This window comes from Ursus americanus, chromosome 3 (genome assembly GCF_024610735.1).
Source record: "Ursus americanus isolate L20-20 chromosome 3, mUrsAme1.1.p, whole genome shotgun sequence".
Classification (NCBI taxonomy): Eukaryota; Metazoa; Chordata; class Mammalia; order Carnivora; family Ursidae; genus Ursus; species Ursus americanus.
In genome coordinates this window covers 89,446,782-89,469,095 of record NC_142129.1, presented here as the reverse complement: position 1 = coordinate 89,469,095, position 22,314 = coordinate 89,446,782, and the positions used below count along the sequence as shown (strand labels likewise).

The 22,314-nt window shown below is 44.3% G+C and overlaps 1 protein-coding gene and 1 pseudogene across 1 annotated transcript in view; one reads left to right on the top strand and one right to left on the bottom strand.

The window, feature by feature from the left end:
- Window positions 1-22,314, bottom strand: part of POU6F2 (POU class 6 homeobox 2) — a 453,995-nt gene that overhangs the window by 47,362 nt on the left and 384,319 nt on the right. The window contains exon 6 of the mRNA XM_045793668.2: window positions 3,125-3,262. Coding sequence (XP_045649624.2) covers window positions 3,125-3,262 — 138 coding nt within the window. The remainder of the gene's footprint in view (window positions 1-3,124; window positions 3,263-22,314) is intronic.
- Window positions 11,594-22,314, top strand: part of LOC123789507 (small ribosomal subunit protein eS8 pseudogene) — a 42,151-nt pseudogene continuing 31,430 nt past the window's right edge.

The following is a 22,314-nucleotide window of genomic DNA, read 5'->3' as shown; positions in this document are numbered from 1 at the left end:
GAAAGGTAAAAGAATGACTGAGCTGGTTAGGGAAAAAAAAGAAGAGAAAACAGAAGTCTTTATACATATGGCGGTTTTCCATCCCTTGAAATTTACTGAAATCCAGTAAGTGGAAACAGTCAGATTCCAAGACGAGGAAACAAAACTGCAAGTCCCGGGGGCAGTGGGCAGGGGGGCTTTCTTTCTGTTGCGATTGGGGCATGTCTCCCTTCCTGTGTGGGGTGGGCATCTGTCCCGCTGTGTAGGAAGACCTAGAACCATTTGCCCCGAGACCATGAGCCACTGGACTGGGCCTCCTCACAGAGGTTGCTTTAAACTTGGAGGATAAGACTCTGGTTTAGGAAGATAAAGTCATTGATTGCCCCAAGGTCCAAAATTTGAAACATGCAGAGCTTGGACCCTATCCCAGGCAGGTCTGAATTTAGTCAGTCTTTTCCTGGGTAATCCCATTTTGGTTTCCAAGCAGCCAAGACAGAGAATCTGAGCAGGGGGGAGAAAGAATCAGTCCCCCCCCAACCCCATGCATCCTCTGCAGCCTGACCTCCCCCAAGTATCAGCAGAGTAAAACATGCTTTCCAAACCTAGGTGTAGATTTTAATGTTATTACTTCTGGGCAGACTTTCAAATGTAAAAAACAGTGGATGTCAAGAATTCAAATGAAGGGATCTATAAATATATTAAGAGTTTTCTCTTTGTACCTTTTCTGGGAAAGCTCTGTGGAGATTTTTAAGGAATCGAAAATGGGCTGGATAAAGTAATTCTCGTTTACACGGGTTTTTGAGCAAGGCTAATTATATTAACCTGATTCCAATGTAGTCTTATTTTTTGTACCACATTAATACAAGCATAAGGAACACACACACACACACCAAATAATTTTTGCCCTTCTTTTTTGGTATAATCTGGCCACTTCACACAAGATACACGCAAGGATCTTTGTGCCCAGAGATGCAAAGCATGCCCTTTTTTTTCTGGGAAGATGACTGTGTTTATATTACAAAGGTTTTTAAAAAAACGCACACACGCAGTGCTACAGGAACGTGGCCAATTCATCGACTTTGGAAACGTGAGTACCTTGGTCTTCTCCAGCACTAGGAGGAGTTAGTTACACGATGCCACTGGGCATGTTTCTAGAACTCTCAGACAAGACTTCACGAGTGGGCAGTATCGATTCCTCTGTGATGTAAGTTTTTTTCACTTTCGGAGTTTTGTGTACCATAGCAAATCAACTATCAGAGCACAGTTTCTAAAACAAAAGAATTTTAAAATTAAAACCAACTCTTCTTCAATATATGCAGAGTGCCAATCAAGCTTTTCATCGGAAGCTCATTTTCCTGAGGGTACTCATGGGCCGGGAGAGCTCTCCCTGGGGTGGGAGCTGGCAAAGGCCAAACAGAGCGGAAAGGCTGTAACTCCAGCCCCTGAGAAGGGGATGGATTTGTAACTGGCAAAATGATCCGCCATTAAATCACCGGAAGAATAAACTCCTAATAATTCCTTCTCAGCAATAAAGCATTTTCTCCATCACAAATTCTCAAGTGGTGGGGCAGAGTGGTGCATTTTCCTTGGACACTGGAAGCAGAAAAATCAGGGGGCAATACACATCAGTGGATATGCTTTCCATCTTGAACTCTTAGAATTTACATCTCAAGGGCCAGCTGCCTGGCAGGAATGAATCGGGGTGTTCTATTTTGGGCATAACTCCGGGAAGCAGCTTCCAGGACTGACCTGATCTGAGTATGAGTTATAGATATTATAACCAACTTTTCTTCCACGCCAAAACCCCGTCCCTCCAGAAATCTTAATAGGCTTTTGAGAGCCTCCATTTAGAGCCGGCTGCATAAAATGATCCTTTGATGAAAAGGGATTGGAACAAGGGTTAAAGCCGACATTGAGAGGTGACTGTGGAGGGCACGGTGTTCATACAACCCTCCTTTAATATGTGTGGTGTGCACCTGTGATAAGATGATTCATTACCTGGGGCTGCTCTTTGACAAGCTCCATCGTTCAGCCCTCGGGGTTCTGACGGGACAATCCTGCACCCGCCCAGGAAATATAACAAGGTCAGCTTTTTTTCCCTGGGACGTAGATTGAGATGGTTTAGCTTATAATGCATCTCTGTTTACTCTTTATGTAAAATAAAAACAGGGTTCAAGACGTCGCAATTCCTGTTTTCCACGGAGCAGGCCAAGCAGGGATCCGTAAACTCACTGCTGAGTAAATAAGTCTGGGAGGGAAAATCCTGGAGAGGGTGCAAGCTCCTTCTGCCTTCTGTTCCGTCCTCAGAAATGGCCACACTTGAGGTCGGGCTGCCCTAGCCACTGAGGATCTATGTCAAGCCTTTGAATGGAGGGCCCTTCTGATACCCTCAGCTTTAACTCCGGTTTGCTTTTCATGTAGCTTTTAGGTTCATTGGCGTCTTAAAGGGGGAGCTCCCCTCATCTGAAGCTCCATCAGCGCCCTGGGGACCGAGATGCAGGGACAGGAGGGGTGTAAGGGAACGGGCACACTGCCCATGACATGAGGAAGGTTTGCTGGCCCCAGCAGACTGAAGTAAACCTGCAGACGTACCAGAACCAGCCGAGCTTCCAGGAGAATCAGCAAGAGGCCCTCACCTCTCCCCAGACCGCACTGGTCCCACCCATCACGTCCCCACACATTCAGAAATCGGCTGGCTTCGGGCTACTTTAGAAATCTTAGAGCAATTAGGGAAGGAAACTTCCCAGTTTCCTCCATTGTCCAAGTTTAAAAAGAATGAATAACTAAAAGAGCAAAACTGAAATTCTATTTTTAAAATTTACCTTAAAAAAAAAAAGAAGAAAGAAAAAGAAAAAGAATGCCCCAGCACGAAAAGTATTTCCTTCAGTTAAGGTCAGAACACGAGCCATTGTATGGAAATAAAATCAAAATAAAACTTAGCCATTCTAGGGGAAGGAAAACAATCTTGCTTCTAAAATATAGAAACACCTCCCAACCCTTCTCCTATTCTTGACATTGCTAGTAAACATTATTTATTTGCCTTGAATGGATGCGGTTACATATCACTGTCATGCAAAAGAAATTCATTTCCTTTCCGAGTTCAATCTGCCATAAAAATGCACTCTTGTTCCCATCTCCCACTCACCTGTCCTTGTGCATTAGTAACTAGTTGACCCGTGACCCCCTGAAGACTGGAGAGAGCATTGCCAAAGGCCTGTGAGCTTGCTATGGAGCCCATGGCTGCTGCTGCTGCAGCCTGACTTGCTAGTGGATTATTAACCAGCTGCAAAGAGAGAAAAGATCAGGGTGAAACCACCGAGAGAGGCACAGGCACAGAACACCGATACAACATTCACGTGGGCGAAGGACGGTCCCCTCCAACTGGCTCATGCAAAGGGCCTGGGACCCACCGGAGGGAGCCAGCTGACCAGGCTGTGGGCTCTTGGGGAGGTTGGACATGAGGCTGGCAACAAAATAGTTTCCACCAACCCTGGGCTGCTTAGTGGAGCCCCAGGAAAGAATGAAGTGGGCCCTGGGGTGGTGGGGGTGGGGGGCGTTAGGGTCTTGCCAGGTGGATGAGCGATTTTGGAGAAGTCCCTGGATTTTGTCCTCTGTCCTAAATAAAACTCTGGGGAAATGTCTCCTTTCCCTGAGGTGAGCAGACGGAATGTGGATTTATATAGGTTGGGAGTAGGAGTGGAGGGGAGGAACAGATGTTAAGGATTTCTGCAAATGAATTGATCATTTTCATTTGTGAATTGCGTCATGACGTAAGGCAGGTGCCTCACCCCATTTTCTTCTCCGAGGAAGATGGAAACCAAAGTCAGTAGAAATGGAAACCTCCAGCCTCTGTGCTCTCAGAGGGGGAGTCTAGGGTTGGGACTTGGGCTAGGGGGACTCATACCAACCATGGGATTCAAGGCCAAGGAAGAAGGTCCTCTGGTGAATAGCCAAGTTGACACCTATCTGCTTACCATTGAACTAATATGTGGCCTTCCCTTGGTCTCTTTCCTGGGACAAGAGTGAAACAGGGAGGAGAATTTGAGTTGGGTGGAGGGACCCACTCAAGGAGGAAGTTATAGCTGCCAAAACCTGTTTTTCCATGGAGACCAATTCAATATTCTTTATCCTGCCAATTTTCCACACCACAGGTTTTTAGGCCTTCTGACCATGAGGCAGAAGTGTAGCTTGAACTAAAATCTGCATTTAGGTTAATGACTAGATATAAATTCAAGAAACATTTAAACTATTTTCACAGTATTGGTTTTGATACATGAATTTCATTTGTATTTATTCTAGGGTGTTATTTTTTCCCATATAGTTCCTCTCAAGTACAACGATTGTTGTGTATAATAATGCATTTTCCATCACCAGTTCCCACATCCATGAAATTCCTGCATTTTAGCAGAAGCCTGCCAAGACTAAGACTTCGTGGGAAAAAAATTAATGCCATACTTAATTCGGGTCCTAGAAGCTCTTCTACTTTCTTCTTTACTTTCTCAATTCTTAGTCTCTCTTCTTTCTTTCTTTCTTTTCCTCCTTCCCTCTTCCTTTCCCTCAAAACATATCTTATTGCTTACTTCCTTTGGAAATTTGTCTAGAGTTTTATATCATCTGATGAGGATGGGAATACATTAATTGCCAGGGGAAACATCAAAAGGGACAGAAATTTAAGAATTCTTTTTTCATTAATGTGATATCCTTATTTCTCTGGTTTCTTTATTCATCTATAACCGAATTTCACGTGAGTAGTTGTACAGAAAATCCCATTGACCTAGCGCATTTTTTTTAAAGAAGTGAAAATCCACTTTAAGCTCATTACTTTATGTGTCTTTTGCCTTTATCTCTCTCCTAAAAGACAGGAATGATTTTCTTTTTAAGGAGAAAAAACATTCTCATTCATCAGCCTCAAAGAAACCCTGTCTTATCCCAGATTACCACCATGGGATTTAAAATTCAGGTTGGCCGTGTTCTTGGTTTCCTATTTTTATAGTGTAGATGCGGCAAATAGTGGTGGATGGTAAGTGAAAACTCGCCCTGTTTGGGGGTTGACTACCCTAAGTGAAAGAGTTTGTACTGCGTACCTTTTTTTTTCACTCCTGAAGTGAGAAGATCTTTGGGAATATTTTCCCCAAACTGCCCGGACAGACCCTGCATATGGCACACCATCTCAGCTCAAGTGCCAGCTGGTATGTTTTCATTTCTTTTATGCCATACATGTTAAAATCATGGTGAATTTCCCCAGGTTCAGAGAGATCTCAAAATAAGCTTCTCAATCTCAAAGAACAATGAAATCATGTGTCGTTTGGTGTTCGTGTTGAATATGCCATTTTGTCCATGAGTTTTGGGTGCAAAATTTGAATCCGTACGTGCAGAATGTTTCCTAAGAAGATAGTGATTCCTCTTTAATGAAGAGAAAATATTTTGAGAAATCATAAGACATTTTCCTAACATGTAGGGCAATCAAAAATTCAAATAGGAAATGACGGAATTGCTCTCTGGAAACACGGGTACTGGAGAACTCCTTACATTCAGGCCACGAGCATGTTGTTCAGCTATAGTCCCATGTATTTGCTGTAAATTCAGGCATTTTATAATGGATAAACTATGGTTCTGAGAGTAGCTACTTAAGCCTTTGTGCTATGGGGCCAGAAACGGGTATCCTTGCACTGTTCTGGAAGGTTGCCGAAGCAACCACAAAGGTACAGATTTTTAATGTTTCTTTCCTCTCTATCTTGGTCCTGGTTTCCTCCCCTTGCTGCCTTTCCCTCTTAATGGAACAAATGCCAACTTGATGACTCTCTTCTTTCCTGACCTAGGTCTTTGGGAAAGGCGTGGGGGCTCTGGGGCGATGCCTCACTGGTCCCCGGAAGTGCAGCTAGAACCGAAGGCAAGGGGGTGTGGTGCATACGAACGGCGGGGACGAGTCACTGCACGCTGACAACATTTCAGGTGCACCATTGGTGGTGTTGACGGATGCAGCTTCGTAAATATCTTTGGGCTTTTCTGTCTGTGACTGCCAGGGCAGGGATGTAATACGCATGGAGATAAGCGGCAGGGAGGGGGAGGGAATGCTCCGGAATCCGTAAGTGTTCCCTTCATCCCCTCGGGTCATGTCACTCTGTATTGTCCCCCGTCATGTCATATTAGCAGTGTTCCTCTCAGTCCTTCCTCCTACTCAGGGTAGATTTGGACAGCGAGGAGCCCGGGCACAATAAATGTACATAATGAGCATCTGACATTCTAGGACCAACTGGATATTTCGAAGTCGCTGCCAAGTTTATGCCTTCAGATCTTTCATTGCCAATGTACCTAAGCAGCTAAAGGATGGCCCAAAGGAAGTCTGATTGTATGACACACTTGCATTTTCCACGGACCAACTCAACAGTCAGGCTGGATTCCAGTGCAGGCTTGTTTATAAACGTGGCAGTTCCCAAAGCAAGCGTGTGCTGAGCGCCAGGGTTCTCCCGTTGCCTCCAGATGGAACCTGGGCTTTCAGTACATCGAGCTACAGTTCTATAATTCACAGACAGTCTACAAACCTTCTAATGGAAAAACTAGTTTCTTAAGATAGTCTCCTGCTTCCCTCCAATGTTAGAGAATAACGGAGTAATTTTTAAAAACAATTTTGTACCGGGTGGGGGGAGGGCATCAGCTCTGAAACCAGACTGCGTTGGCTTGTGACTTTAAGTAAATCAGGTCTCACTGTCTCACGGGTAAAATGGCTGTAGAGATGGTACCATCCACAGAGTGAAGATGAGGATGAAATGAGCTAATACGGACAAAAGTGTGAGAGCAATACTTGGCCTATATCATGTTCTTGATAAATGCTAGCTATCAGTCTCACAGCTCGTATTGTGCGGAGGACTTTGAACTCCTCAGTACATCAGAATTAGGACTCACCTTTACAAATATCTTCTCCCTTTGGAAATGATGTGGACACAGGCAACCGTGTTCTCTGTTTTGACATTTTAACTGTATCCTCTGATTTTATTTGACTTATTTTGAAAGAATAGTTTGAAGGAAGCTATTAGCTAACTAACAAGATTACTAGGTGAGGCGAGTTTCATGACTTTAAAGACAAATGTGCCACTTGAAAGTATTTCAGACTGGAGGACATCAAAAAGAAGTATTGAAATACTGACTTCGCCCGCTTATCTTGGGCTTCTCATAGTTGGTTATTTATAGAGAAATTAAGGGGGAAGACAGTGTTTTGACACTGAGGCTGGGGTTGGTCGTGACAGACCAGTGAAAGGAGACCTTTCTAGCACGTTATTCTTGTACTTTCTTGACAACATTTGTTGGGTTTCCACAAGGACACCCATTTTGGAGTTTAATTCCTGCCTCGTGTCAAAATATTGTGAATGAATCTATCCCACGCTTGCTGATTTGAAAGTGAAGGCATGCAGGAAGATTGGTAGAAACTTTTCCCTCGGATTCGCCATGGTTTCTTTCTACATGTGCCTATCGATATTCTCATAATGAGAAAAAAAATCCATATTCCCAGGTCTACAGAGGTTTGGATGCATCTTTGTTATCTGAGAACACTAAATGGTGATGAGCAGAAAGGCTCTGATAGGATCTCTTCCAGGAGCACTAGATGATGTCATATGTCTGCCGCCACATAACTGTCACCATAAATTATGTCACTACATGATGGAGTGGTATCTTTCTCCAAGTCTTGCCCCATCTTCTCATTCTCTGAAAGACTCACAACCTACAGCCTGGTAAAGAATCCAGGTTTCTTGAGTCTGAGCCTTAACAGTCAGAATACTTTTCATGACACATTGCTGATTACAGTATTCTGTTATTATGAATCTCATTTATGAAAATACGGCAGCATGATAAGGCAAGTGCCCTGTGGTGGTATATTCTGCTTATGCCTTTATTCCAAGAGGGACTTGTGAATGCAGCAGGCTCGAGACCTTTCTTTGGAGCATAATTGCCCATGATCTATAGTTTTATCATTCTCCTCTTGAGCCATGTGGATTTCATAGAGTATGGATTTTGGAGCAGCTCCTTTTGCTACTAACTTTTCCATTTAGAACCCTGAAACTGTGGCACCATTTGTTTTTAAACGAGGATGTTGATAAGTGCATTCATCACAGTTCCTTCTTATGGAAGGTCCGAGGAACTTGCAGTGGCTGCCTAGACACAGGACGGCAAATATGTCTTTCCGAGTTCATTTACACGCGTTAGGTCCTTGCCTTTCTTATTCTGTACATGTGACACATGTGTCTCCTGGTCCCTTGGGACTCTTCTAACCAAATCAGCGCTTGTACTTCTTACCTCCAGCCTTCTCTTAAAACGTCAAGGAAATACCAGTAGACACAGGTTGGAAGGTTGGCCGTGTTTATCCCAACAACCTATTTGATGTGGGGTTTATCCTACTAGGCTTTCTCCTAAGATCTCCTAGACCTCATGATTGTTCTGTGATACAAACAGAACAGTTAGAAATCAGTTTTGTGAGTTTCAATATCGAGCCCAGCTCTGCCACTCGCTCTCTGCCCACTTTCCTGCAGAGATGGTGATGTGTTAGATGCTGACCGTCCAACCCTCTGCCCATCAGAAGTCTCCGGCTGGAGTGCCTGAGGTTCGCGGGGATGACCCAGGCACTACCGCATCCTAAAATATCTTTGGTTCATCAATGTCAAATCACATCGATTTCACTACAGTTTTAGAAAAAACTTGATTTATTTTTATTTTTTGACAAAACTGTAGGTATAGTAACTTCCTAATAATGATCTACTATCCAGCCATATTCGCTAACAGGGGAATTTTTAAAGTGACCTAGTGTCTGAGGGTGGGGTCCTCAGAACGAGGATGGGGAAGGGAAGGATTCTGATCCTGTAGGAGCTGTGGAGTGTGACCTCGGCTTCAGAGCTGTCCCACCCCAAGGCAAGGAAGTTGGATGATCTCCCTCGGCACTTATTGCTCCTGGTTGACAGACAGCCCCTAGGGTCAAGGAAGGGTTGGAAATCGAATCCCTGGCACTGTTGGCTCTTTACTCGGGGTAAAGTGGATACTGGGGGCTGAGGAATGGAAGAAGAGCTGCAGGGGCTGTTGTTGAACGCCCCCCAAAAGGGTGGAGGCAACTCACAGAAAAGAGAGTTTCCAGGGGACCTAGGTGGGACATTATCATTACCTGCGACAGCGCAAGCATCACCTCCTTCCACTCATTAATGTCTTCATCCCACAACCATTGATTCAGTACGCACTGTGTTGTGGGCACAGTATGAGGGGAAACAGTGTGATGACCAAGTGCCCTCTTCCCTACCCTCATGGGGCTTTCAACAGGGAAAGAGACTTTGGTGGAGAGGGAAGGGAAGTAGGAGAAGCGGCATTCAGACCTAGAGAGGGTGGTAATCCAGGGGTGGGGGCCCCGAGACGGGTGGCGGGTCCAGAGACCTGGAAGGGGCAGCTCTGAGTCTTTGCACCTATACTTCCTCCAAGTTGCACAGAAATGTGCCGGCAAGAGATGAGCCATTCTACCTGAAAGGACTGAGAGGTGGAATTCTGGAACCAGATCGCTTGGCTTCTAATTCTGAGGCTGCCAGTTACTAGCTGGTAACTAGCAGTACCTGTCTGCTACAGCCTGAACGTTTGTGCCACCTCCCCACCTGCTTCATGGGTGGCCATCTGAACCCCCAAAGAAGATGGTGTTAGGAGGAGGGGCTTTGGGGAGGCCTCATGAATGGGATGAGTGCCTTATAAGGGACACTCTGTAGACATCGCCAGCCCCTTCCACCATGTGAGGACACGGTGAGAAGGTGCTGTGAACCAGGAAGAGGGCTCTCGCCAGAGCCTGACCACCCTGGTGCCTTGCTCGTGGACTTCCCAGCCGCCAGAGCTGTGAGAAATAAATTTCTGTTGTTCATAAGCCGCCCCCGAACGGAGTGACACGCTTTCTGCACGCAGGCTTCTTCAGTTTTAGTAAAAGGGGAATATTAATGGTGGTCATGCCTTCATGGGGTTATTGGGGAAAATAACACAAGTGAGCATATGCAAACCACTGGAGGAATTCCTGGCACATGGTAAGCATGATCTATGTTTTGCAGTAAGCGTTTTCCCTCCTTCTAGGAACTTCATGCTGCTGTAGGATTGGGTCCCCTCTGGCTGTTGCTCCCTCCAGGGCGGACACACTGGCCCTTTGGCAGATCCTCGACTATGTCAGGATGTTGCTGGCTCTGTGTCCTGTCTACACGTCTCTTCTCCAGGTCATCCCTTAGAGACACCTGCCTTGACCACCCTGTCTGAGTGGGCATCCCCTGTCTTTCAGAGATTTATACCAAGACATGTATAAGGAAACCATATGATGCAGAGACTTGTTTCTACATAATCCATGGTGGGGTGGGGTGGGGAGAGGGTGGGATAGACAAGGAGGACTTGGGTGGAGCACGTGGGAGCTGGGTGGTAGACACATACAGTTTGCTTGACTATTTGTTCTATTTTTGTATATACTTGCGATCTGCCACAATACGGTTTTTGAAAACTCCTATTTGCTCTCCATCCAGTCTTCTCACTTGCTTACCTTATAGCCTTAAGAGAGTCTAATATTCTCATTGGTTTATTCCCCACATCCCCCTCTCTAGAATGTAGATTTTGGCTCACTGCTCTGTCTTCAGCTCCTTGACAGACAGCCCCTAGGGTCAAGGAAGGGTTGGAAATCGAATCCTTGGCATTGTTGGCTCTTTACTCTTGGGGTAAAGTGGATACTGGGGGCTGAAGAATGGAAGAAGAGCGTGCCAGGCACCCCGGGGGCCCTCAACCAACATTTATTGAATGAACATAGGAAGGAGTGAGTCCAGGACATGCAGGCCGGCCCAGGACCTTGGTGGGAGTTTGGCCCTTTAATATTTACATTAAAGAGTAAACATCTGGGAGGCAAATTTGTCTAAACTCTTCTTTTTTTAAATACAGCACCACACTTTACGGTCTCTCACACTGTGCTGGCTGGACTGGCCGGAGCCTCGAACGTGGTGATGCAGTCCTGAGGTTCCTGAATCATCCCTGAATGTGTCCCTCCCTCCTGTGAACGAACCAGCACTTATAGGCTCCTCTCAGTGGCTCAGGCAGATTCCTGCCAAGAATCCTGGGATCCTCCAGGATATAATACTCAATAACGGCACCCTCTAAAGATGAAGAGCCAGTGATTCCCTGGATATCTTGGACTCAAAGCCCTGGACATCCTTAGAAATTGCATGCCTGGAATTGGGTGTGGGTAGGGCTGGGTGGAAGGAAGGCTTCATCTTTAGGTTTGATGTTTTGGGAGCTGCAGGATAAGGAGGCAGGGAAAGAGGCTTTTATATTTTTTCCTTGGGATGTGGTGGTGGAAATGGAACTGGGTACTGGGAGTCTCCCCGCCCAGCCAAGCCTCCTGGTTTAGAGAGAGCAAAGCCCATGTAGACAGCAGCGTGGGTGGGAACAGAAGGGGCTGTTTCAAAGGATGGTCCCATCTGTCGCTGGGCACAAGCCATGCTGCTTTGAGGACAGGTGATAGGGTGCCGATCAGTTAAGGAGAGATCTGTTCTCCTTTTGTGGGACCCCACTGGGATGTATCAGACCACTTGGGCATTTAGATGGTTTACGGCTCTTGGAGGTCCCAGATGCAGAGATGGAAGTGAGCCTCTACTCAGATGGCTTCACAAATCCTGGACATCATTGCAGGTGGACAGTGGGGACTCTACAAGCCCACGTGGACATCCTAGAGAGTATTCTAGAAGTACCCTCAAAAGACAAGTGGATCCTGCCGGGGGCCCGGGTCCAGGTAATGCAGGATGACCAACAGATCTGTAAGGAGGGAGTGGGGACACTTGAGGGAGGGAAGGAAATAAATAAGTGTGGCCAGCGCACTGTGACTTAGTGGCAAACTACTGCGAAGCTCTTCGAAGGGGTGCATTTGTTTTTTATTTTTAAATTTACTGATAAAAGAGTCAAGCCCAGAGTTGAGGGGAAAGCAAAACAAAACAAAACACTAGCTTTTAACTCAACCTAATACATTTGCTTTTGAAGTAGAGAGGTCAGCATTATGGAAACATACCAACTCTAAATCAGATTTTATCCAAGTTATATGGAGCCCAATACTGTGTTACCACAAGCTTACACATCTCATTTCCTTTTCTGTCTAGTCCTCCATTTAATAACCTGAAAATCTATCTTTTTATGGAGTTTCACGCTATTTTCTTACTTACATACAATAGTGCTACTCTTACCAATTGCCTATTGTCATGGCACATTAGTTAGGTGAATTTGTTGATATTTCAAAATTACTCTTTCTGTATTTTTTATTCTATCATCCAGTTTAAACAAGTGATCGGGAGCACTCCTGGGATGAAAGAAAAAGGCTATACTTTTTTTTTTTTTTAAGAATAAATTGCTGCCACAGTAGAGTAGTTGGCATTATTCTGGCTTCTAGCTGCGGGAAGCACTCCATCCCCACCCATGCCTAATTTACTGACGCTACTTCCCAAGTCAAAGAAAAACAAGGCACAGTCTACCCTAAGGAGCCTCTGGACAATTTTGCTCATGACATGTCTCCTGATGACTATGGTACAGGCTCTAAGCCAGACCCCAGACGTATAGACACAAGGCAAGAGCCTCTGGCCGTAGGTGCTTCCAGTCTAATCCAGAACTGTGGATGTCCACCCTATGTCACTGTGGTCCTGTAGGAAAGAAGCGCCCTGAGCCCAGGTGAGGAGCCCTCACGAGGCCTCAGGCAACCAGACCACTTGGGAGCTGAATTTTAAAGGATGCTGAGGAGTTGACTGGGGAAAAGGTGGGAAGGGGAGAGAAAACGCTTCTTGATCACCAGCAATAGTGGGATCACAGCGTGGAGGCGGGGAGGGGGCCGTTTTGTGGATGTGAAGCCACTCAATTGGCACTTAGGTCTTTTGGGAAGACGAAGTGGAGAAAGGGAAGTAGCAGAGACGAGGTAAAGTGTGGGATGACTTTGTCCCTTTAAGGGGCTGGTCCTTTATTCTACAGGCAAGGATAGAGAGATGTAATCAGGTCTGAAGCTGAGAATGGTTGCTTTGGAGACTGAGTGGAACTGGCGAGGAGCGGGTCAGACTGAAGGCAGAGGAGAACAGGAGGCTGCTGGAGCCAGGACAGGGGCCGAGGGCTGCCCTGCACTGGGGCAGGGGTGTGGCTTGGGGTAACTGCACAGGGAACGAAGTCCAGTTCATGGTTCACCGATTCAGCAAACATTGAGCGCCAACTACAAGTCAGGTACCGCGATATGGTCTTTCCTCCCAAAGAGCTTTCAAGGTATGGGGGAGGCAGACACAAAGACAGATGAATCAAGAGCCAATGGTGCGAATCAGAACCACAGTGAGCTCTCACCTCACACCTGTTAGAATGGTCACCACCAAAAAGACAAGAGATGACAAGAGTTGGTGAGAGTGTGGAGAAAAGGGACCCATCGTGCCCTGTTGGTGGGAATGTAAACTGGTGCAGCCACTGTGGAAAACAGTATGGAGGTTCCTCAAAAAGTTAAAAATAGGATTACTGTGTGATCCAGCCATTCCATATCCGGATATTTATCCAAAGAATACAAAAGCACTCATTCACTTACAAAGATATATACAATAGCCAAGATATGGAAACAACCTGAGTGTCCATTGTGATTCTGTGTGTGTATGTATATATATATATATATGTGTGTGTGTGTGTGTGTGTATACACATATACATATACACACACACACACGATGGAATATTATTTAGCCATAAAAGATAACGAAATTTTGCCATGTGCAACAACACAGACGCACCTCAAGTTGCATTATGCTAAGTGAAATAAATCAGACAAAGACCTACACTGTATCATCTCATTTACATGTGGAGCAACAAAATCAGCGACAAAAACCCCCAGCTTACAGATATAGAGAACGGATCAGTGGTTGCCAGAGGTCAGGGGTGGATGGGGCGAAATGGGTAAAGGGGGTCAAAAGGTACAAACTTCCAGTTACAAAATAAAGAAGTCATGGGATATAATAGCATGGTGACTATAGTTAATAATACTGTATTGCATAGCTGGAAATTGCTAAGAGAGTAACTCTTGAAGTTCTCATCACTAGAAAAAAAGAATTTTGTAACTATGATTTTTGTAAGTATGATTTTGGTGATGGGTGTTAGCTAGACTGATGACGGTGATCATTTTGTAATACATACAAATACCAAATCCTTATGTTATACACCTGAAACAACATGATGTCATATGTCAATTACACATCAATTTATAAAAAAGAACCAATGGGTACAAGCCAGGCTAAGGGTGTGCTCAGTTAGTTGTGGGAACACTGAAGAACTGGCTAGTTCAGTGGGCAAAGAGGGGCATCAGGGAAACTTCCCAATATAATCGACAGGAGCTCAGCCCTGCCTAAATGGCAGATCAACTAAGCAGACAGAAAAAGAAGGGCAGATAGAATAGAAGAGTAAGTACAAAGTTACGGAAACATCAGAATGCCTTGTGTGTTCTGAATGGCCAGAGCCGTTAGGGCAGGAAATGGGGTTAGGAAAATTCTAGGCAGGGTTCTGAAGGCAGAGCAAGAAGATAGAAGACATAAATTAGGAGGCGCGTGTGTGAATGGCACGCCTGTGTTCCTACGGCACAGAGCATCTCACGAGTGATCTCTCTGCACGCTGTTGCTACGAAAGGGCCTAAATAGTCTCACTCATGGAGTAGTTTTAACAGCCTTACAGCACAGGAAACAACACTGCTTGATAGTCCTTGAGTCATAAAATCCTTTCATGTATTTTATATAAAGGGAAACTAAACTGCTGACTGACCAAAAATTAACCATTGAATTTTGATTAATAAAAACAAAGCCATCCTCTTTTAAAATATAGAATGTTCTCTGTTATGAAATATTACAAAGATGGACGATAAGTGGTACATTTTGTATCCACCTCGGTATCCACGACTGAGTCACTCTTTTGAAGACTGGGCTCTGATTTTAGAAATTATAATTTTATAAATTAATTACATGGGTTCCATTAGTTGATAAGATTTCAGGTCTCTGACATTCTGCCCAGAGAAGACGCAAGCCTTCATTTACTTTGGAGCTCTTTTACTCCTGAATATGTCTATTTTGTATGGATAGATACTAATTTTACCATTCAAACTCAAGAGACTTTTTATTAAGTCCAAACCAGTTAAACTTGTCACTTATGAGGAGCAAAACATATGCTGCTTCTTCCTTTCATCCCAATAACCACACTGGGTATGAAAATGTGCTTGTAACAAATGTTACACATTATATCTTGGTTTTATCCACCCACTGGCAAGTGGAGAGCCTGTTTAAACTGTTACTGAATTTTATTGTTATGCATAATGGCTTGCTAGCCTCATAAAATGTGTTCGCTGAACAGCTGTTGTACACAAAAGCTCGTCAGAAGAAATGCTATGCTTCCCACAAAATAATACTACAGTTGGGTCATGCATGCATTTACTTTTCCCCAAGGACAGAAAATCCGCAGGAATCAACCCATTTGCCGTTGGTCTGCAATTGACCCTTAGAACATCTACTTCCTTGAATTCATAATAAGGGTCAGATGGACCTTTTAAATTGTAAGATGAAGAAAACGCTGTTTTTGGTCATGTCATCCCCATCTTTAAGTGGGTGTCCTTCTGCAGCCCTGGGCTAACACCTCCGAGAGTTCCTGCCTTCGTTGTAAAGAGTAGAGAGAGATTTTTGGCAGATGGCACGTCTGCCCATCATAAAAGCAGGCACCACACCCATGTTAGACCCGCGGCAGCCTCCTAGCCTAGAAGAGAACTTGGCCATTAGGAAAAACGAATAGTCCAAATTATTAGAGGAAATACGATTCTGTAGAAAGAGGAAGATAAGTACATGAAAGAGAAAGCAAAAAACATGGCCAGAATGCTCAGAGGTAAATAAAATCCTTCTGCGCTCACAAAATATATTGGTTATAGGTTGTTCTAAAAACATTAAGCTAACAGTAAGAACCACTACCTGTAGGAGCCGTAAGCCAAGAAAATATAAAAAGTTGTTGTATAGATCGTTCGGGAAGTTTCCATTAATAAAACTGAACATAGGTTAAAAAACATAAAGCTTAATCTCACCAAGAGCAAAAGCAAAGCTGGGTCAGAATTTTCCGCGTGGAGGGAAAAGAGAGCAGAAAGTCACTGAAGGAATCAATCGGCCCAATCAGCAGGGAGAAAAATCTGTTTAAAAATTTCTTGCCAATAGTGGTAACTGCTGAGAAATGACTGGTACTGCGATTCTAGGCAGAAACCAGGCAACCAGGAAGGGAGGAGGGAATGTATTGAAATGGCGGGATGTCGGGGCACTCGGGGACTCCAGGTCAGCAGCTGACTGGCCGTGTGTGCCTCCTTGCCCTGCCCAAGCTCCATTTGCTTATCTGGAAAAAGAGAAGGTCGAACTACATCAACTCAAACTACATCAGGTTCTCAAAAATGGTCCCCGACGGGCAACTAAGCCACAGCAGTTTTGGGGACCTGTGTTAGGGAGTTAAGCCTTCTCTGATGAATACCCCTGATGAACATTGAGGCCCACCCATCCATCATCCCTTGAGCTGCCCCCAGGCCTGGAGAAACCATGATTTTCTCCCTCCCCTGATAGCTCTGCTGGGTTTGGGTTTCAAGCCAGCTCCAAGAATGTTCAGAGTCTCTGAAGTAGACTGGAAGAACGGCTTTCTAGGATAGCTGTTCCCAGCTCAGGTCCTGGCACGAGCATCACTGGGAACTGCTGAAAATGCAAATTCTTGGCTTCATCCCAGACCCGCTGAACCAGAACCTTTAAGGTGGGGGTGGCGATCATCTGGGTTTGAACAGCTCCCCAGAGGCTGCCGAGGTGCACGAAGGCCTGGGAACCCTGAACGAGAGGATCTCCAAGGTTCCTTCAAATGGTAAACTTTTGTGGTGATCATAAAATAATGGAATAAAATTTGGAACAATGCTAATACTTTTTTCCAGTTCTCTTCCTGTAAGAGGTACCAAATAAATATGTTAAACGAAATGTTTTCTCAATCTGCCCTAGCAAGTGGGGACGTGGGGCTGGAAATAAGTGTTCGGGTCAGGGCTTAAAGCAAGTTTCCAAAATGACTATGCCGTTCATTGACTTCTGCGCTGGTGGCCAGCACCGCGGACAGCAGCGGGAGTACGTGATCACGCAGTAAGTCGTTGAGGCGGGGGCTACAGGCCTTTCCAGCATGATCAGAGCAAACCCAGTGTTCTAGCATTAGGGATCAGCAGAATTTTAAAACTGTGATAGAGTTTTAATAAAAAACTAATTACCTGGGGGGGGGGGGCGCCTCAGTCGGTTAAGCATCATCCTTTAACTCAGGTCATGATCCCGGGGTCCTGGGATCAGGTCCCATATTGGGCTCCCCGCTCAGAAGGGAGCCTGCTTCTCCCTTTCCCTCCACCTCTCTCCCCACCCCGCTTATGCTCTCTCTCTCTCTCTCTCAAATAAATAAATAAAATCTTAAAAAAAAACCCTAATTACCTGGTATTAAAAGATAAATTACTGCAAGTCAACCAAGCAAAGGCTTTCAAGGGCAAGAACAAAGACTAAGAACTGGCGTCTCCCAGTTTTGCCCAAATACAGAAGAAAACCACTCCTGAAGGGAAGGGAGGAAGGAGGGCTGGTCAACACTAGGAAACCTGGGCAAATACACCTGCTGGGGATTAACATCAGAGTCACTTCAGTATGAAACTCCAATTCTTTACGTTTGGGGGGATGTATTCCTGGGCCTGGATGGTAGAAAGTTTTCCTCATGCTTTGTTTGAGTTCTCAGATTAGCGTGTATGCTGTGAGCTGCTTGTTTGGTGTGCGACTTTAAAAAAAATAAGAGCACAGTTTATTGTTCTTGATATCTTTATGCTTCTATATCACAGAACATGGAGGAAAAATAAAGCAAAATGGCCAGGAGTAAAAAACAAAGAAGGGAAAACATCAACATTTAGAAGTGATTATGTAATCACTTTATCGAAAATATCACTTAAAATAAAATACAGGAAAAGAAGATGAAAATAAAAAATCACAGTAAATAAACAGGTTTGTTTTCCCAAAATGTTGGTTTCAAGAACTTGGACACATTAAATAAGATGGTCTTTTTTTTTTTTTTAAAGAGAAGAGCCATGAAGTGATAAGGGGAAATATAATTTCTAAGGATTTATCAAAATAATGTGGAAGTCCATGACGTCTTTTTTTTTTAAGATTTTTAAAAAAAATTTATTTGAGAGAGAGCGTGCACGTGCCAGAGACAGCATGAGCACGGGGGAGGGGTGAGAAAGGGAGAAGCAGACTCTGCACTGAACAGGGAGCCTGATGTGGGGCTTGATCCCAGGAACCTGGGATCATGTGACCTGAGCTGAAGGCAGGTGCTTAACTGACTGAGCCACCCAGGCGCCCCCATGACGTCTTTCCTTAGAGCAACGTACATTTAGCTTGTAGCTCTACATGCTAGAAGCAATGATACTTTGGTGGAACCCTCGAGAATTACAGCAATTCTCAAAGTGTGTTTCATGGAACTCTGGTCCTGGGATTTGCTTTGGAATAAAAGGTTTGGGAGTCAAATAGGTTTGGGAAACTTTGCACGAAGTATCTACCTCTTGGTGATGGACAGTGTTTCTTGGTATGTTAAAGGTTCTGGAAATTGCCCACAGGTCAAGAAACCTGTTCTGCTTATTGAACTCTGTGCTTCCCAATATTTGATCATGTCCCCTTTGCATGTAATAGCACTAAAATCCCTAGAACTTGGGCTCTATGGTGTGCAGTGTGGGAGAAGTTGGGTGAAGTTACTACTTCATTATCCACAGATTTATCAAATGGGCTAGTGGAATAAGCTTGCAATCCATGTTGGCTAGTCTCGTCAACTATATCTAAAGGGAGGACTTTATACTCCAAACCCGGACGCTCCACAAACCATCTAGGTCTCAAGAAAATTCTCTCCGATGCTTTTGTTAATGTTCATGCGGATTGGTTAAGATAAAATTCACTGACTGAAGAATCCTGGAGATGGCGCATGCTTTGAGAATTCACAAACACATCTGCATTACCATTAAGTGAGCAGGACGGTAATATGTTTGAATTCCCATTAGGTGAAGTATCACTGTTAAGTAGGCACGATGGTGTCCTCACTATCGTCACCTGCTGTGGCACCTCGTCTATCCCAGAAAGGAGAGGTCGGGAGGAAATGGAGTGCAGGAGAAAGCCAGCCTGTGTGTCAGAGAAGAAACCCTTCAGAAGGGAGCTCTGGAAGATGATTCTCTGTACTTGTACGTAGCGCCCTGCGTGTCCATGTGTGTCTACTTTGAAGGCTATGTGTTTTGAACTTGATCTTTGGCTCACTTGCCTAATTCTAGCTTGAAAAGAAATCTCTATTCTTTTCTTTTCTTTTTTTTTTTTAAAGACTTTTTATTTATTTGTCAGAGAGAGAGCACAAGCAGGGGGAGTGGAAGGCAGAGGGAGAGGGAGAAGCAGACTCCCCGCTGAGCAAGGAGCCCAATGTGGGACTTGATCCCAGGACCCTGGGATTATGAGCGGAGCTGAAGGCAGATGCTTAACCCACTGAGCCACCCAGGCATCCCTCTATTATTTTCTACCGTGTGTGCCCGACTAGATAATTGCTAAACCGGGGCGGGGAGGGATGGCCAGCAAAGTTTTTGTTTTGTTTTTAAAACCTCCATGGTAACAAAACCAAGAAAAACATATTTTCATATATCCAGAACGTTATAGTTGAGAAAATTTTTTTTGGCATTAAGAAGCAAATTTACCAATTCACATTTGGTCTTCTATTTTCCTTAGTTTCTGTCACCTCAACATTTTTTTTTTTTGAAAGCTTAGGAATACTGGCAGCTAAATGTATTTGCATCTCTAGATGGGTTACTTTATCTCCCAGTTACAAGGTGTTGGTTTGGCTATATCCAAAGTCCTGGAAAAAAAAGTTTCCTTAACACAAAATATAATCATTGTAAATTATAATTAAATCTCACAATTAAAAATCTTGGCTCTAAAATAACTCCATTTTCTATTTTATTATTATTATTAATTATTACTACTATTATTATTATTTTAAAGAGGGAGGGGAGGGGCAGAGAGAGAGAGGAAGAGAGAGACTCTTAAGCAGTCTTGATCTCACAACCCTGAGATCATGACCTGAGCCAAAATCGAGTCTGATGCTTGACTGAGCCACCCAGACGTCCCTCCATTTTATATTTCATTTCATTTTATTTTTATGTTTTAAAAAAGATTTATTTATTTATTAGAGAGAGAGAGAGAAAGAGCATGAGGGGGGGACGGGCAGAGGCGGAGGGAGAGGGAGTGAGAGACTCTCAAGCAGACTCCGTGCTGAGCGCGGAACCAAACTCGAGGCTCGATCCCACAACCCTGAGATCATGACCTGAGTCAAAATCAAGAGTCGGTGGCTCAACTGGACTGAGCCACCCAGGGGCCCAACCCACTTTGTTTGAAAGCTCGTCATTGCCAAGGTTGTCTTGAAGCATGTCAGATAAAACCAAAGCATGTAGAATTATTGCTCTGGGAAATAAATTTATTCAAAACATGAGACAATCATGTGTTACTGTCTTTTCCCTTAATTTTCTTTTATGTATTTAGAAAAGTAATATGATACAGTGACTTCTGTATTTCTGAAAACGAATGACATTAGTTTTCCTTCCCATAGTCATTGTTCCTCCCAGCTAAGACCGCCACGGACGTAGTTCTCTGTGACAAACATCTTCTCCAGGAGGGGGCAGGGGGAGGGGGGAGAGTCAGTAAACTGATGGCTATAGATGTCTGCAAATTGCCCAAGTAAAACAGTAAAACTACGGTAAGTAAACCCAGGAAATGTCCTGAAAATTGCATTCCATTTCAGAAAATTTTTGAAACAATCCTATAATTTTCTAAACATTTTTTAATGCATTTCCCTCTCATGAACTTTGTCACCTAGTATTCAAATAGTAATCATGGAATACATTATAAAATAGGTTATTTCAAGTAAAATGATTTTAAGTATAAAAGGGGGTTAATGTACCAGCCATTAATTTAACAGAACAGATAGAATATGAACTTGGCAGAAAAATCAGGACTTTGCCCCTGCTTTCTGGTTTTTGTTTTTCTTGGAAGACGAAGATCAGGGAATTCAATCCGCCATTAAAAGAGTCTTCCATGGCCAACTTTTCTTGGTTTACAAATCATTTTGACAATCAAACAAGGATGCTAACAGGACATTCAAACAACAGAAGCAAGGAGGTGATTTTTTATTGATGGGGGGTGTGTGGAGTTGTCCCCTCTGGTCCTGGGGTAGTTAATTTTCCACGTGAGCGCTGCACCAGGCAGGGGAACCCCTCACCCAGAAAGCAGTCGTGTGGTCAGTTCTTGCTTTCATCCAAACGCCTCTTCATTCCCTTCCATATAAAGGTTGGAAAAACATGTCTTCTGCTCCTTTCTGGAGGGGTCATAAACTGAGATATTATGATTTCCTAGAAATAACTGCTTTGGAGGGGTCCTTTAATTTTCATGTTCTGAGTAAATGATATGAAGTAGTTTTTAGAAGGTCGGGGTGGTTGTTTTTGAAGCAGAAGGCCTGGCTTTCCTCCTGTGAACTCGGAGCAGCCTCAGGAATTTGGTGGGCATATCACACATGCGCATTTGGGGTAGTAGAGAATTTTGCATCCTTTCTGTGACTTCTACGGGTAGCTCAGTGCCTGACATTCAAAGGACCCTATCCATGTTTGGTTAAAGCATGATTCTCCACTATCAAGACAGGAGGTTAAGAATAACTGTATCAAATAAAGACAACTGCTTTTGGCAGAAATTCTTCTGTCTCCAAATGGACAAAGCGAAGTAACTGTACCCAGATCATCAGTTCTGTTGTTTGGAGGCAGGAACCTTCAACACTGTGGATATAAACTATGGATATAAAATATGCCCCCCAACAGAGCAACCTTAGGCCAGCATTCCAATGCAATCCTTATTCTTTAAAGGGGAATAATAATGTACTTGTTGGAGCCATAATGGAATTGTAGGAGGTGCATGCTATCAGCTACATGAACTATGAACCGCATGCCAGGTTTCTCTGAGTTCTGCCCTTGTGGCATATGTCCAAAGGTGGGAAGATGGACAGTAACGTCAGGATTGTGAGTGCCTTCTCATGGAGACAACCCAATGTGGAGACAAAAGCAGTGCAGTCTACTGGGAGACCCCAGGTTCCTGCTGATGAGTTGGGTCCAAGGGTTTCCCATTCCCCCAGCGGCAGGTGCTCCGTGTGGGCTCAAAAGGCCCTCTTGGTACAACTGGTCCCAGGCAGCTTGTGCTCCCAGCTGACCCACAGCTCCTCTGAACCA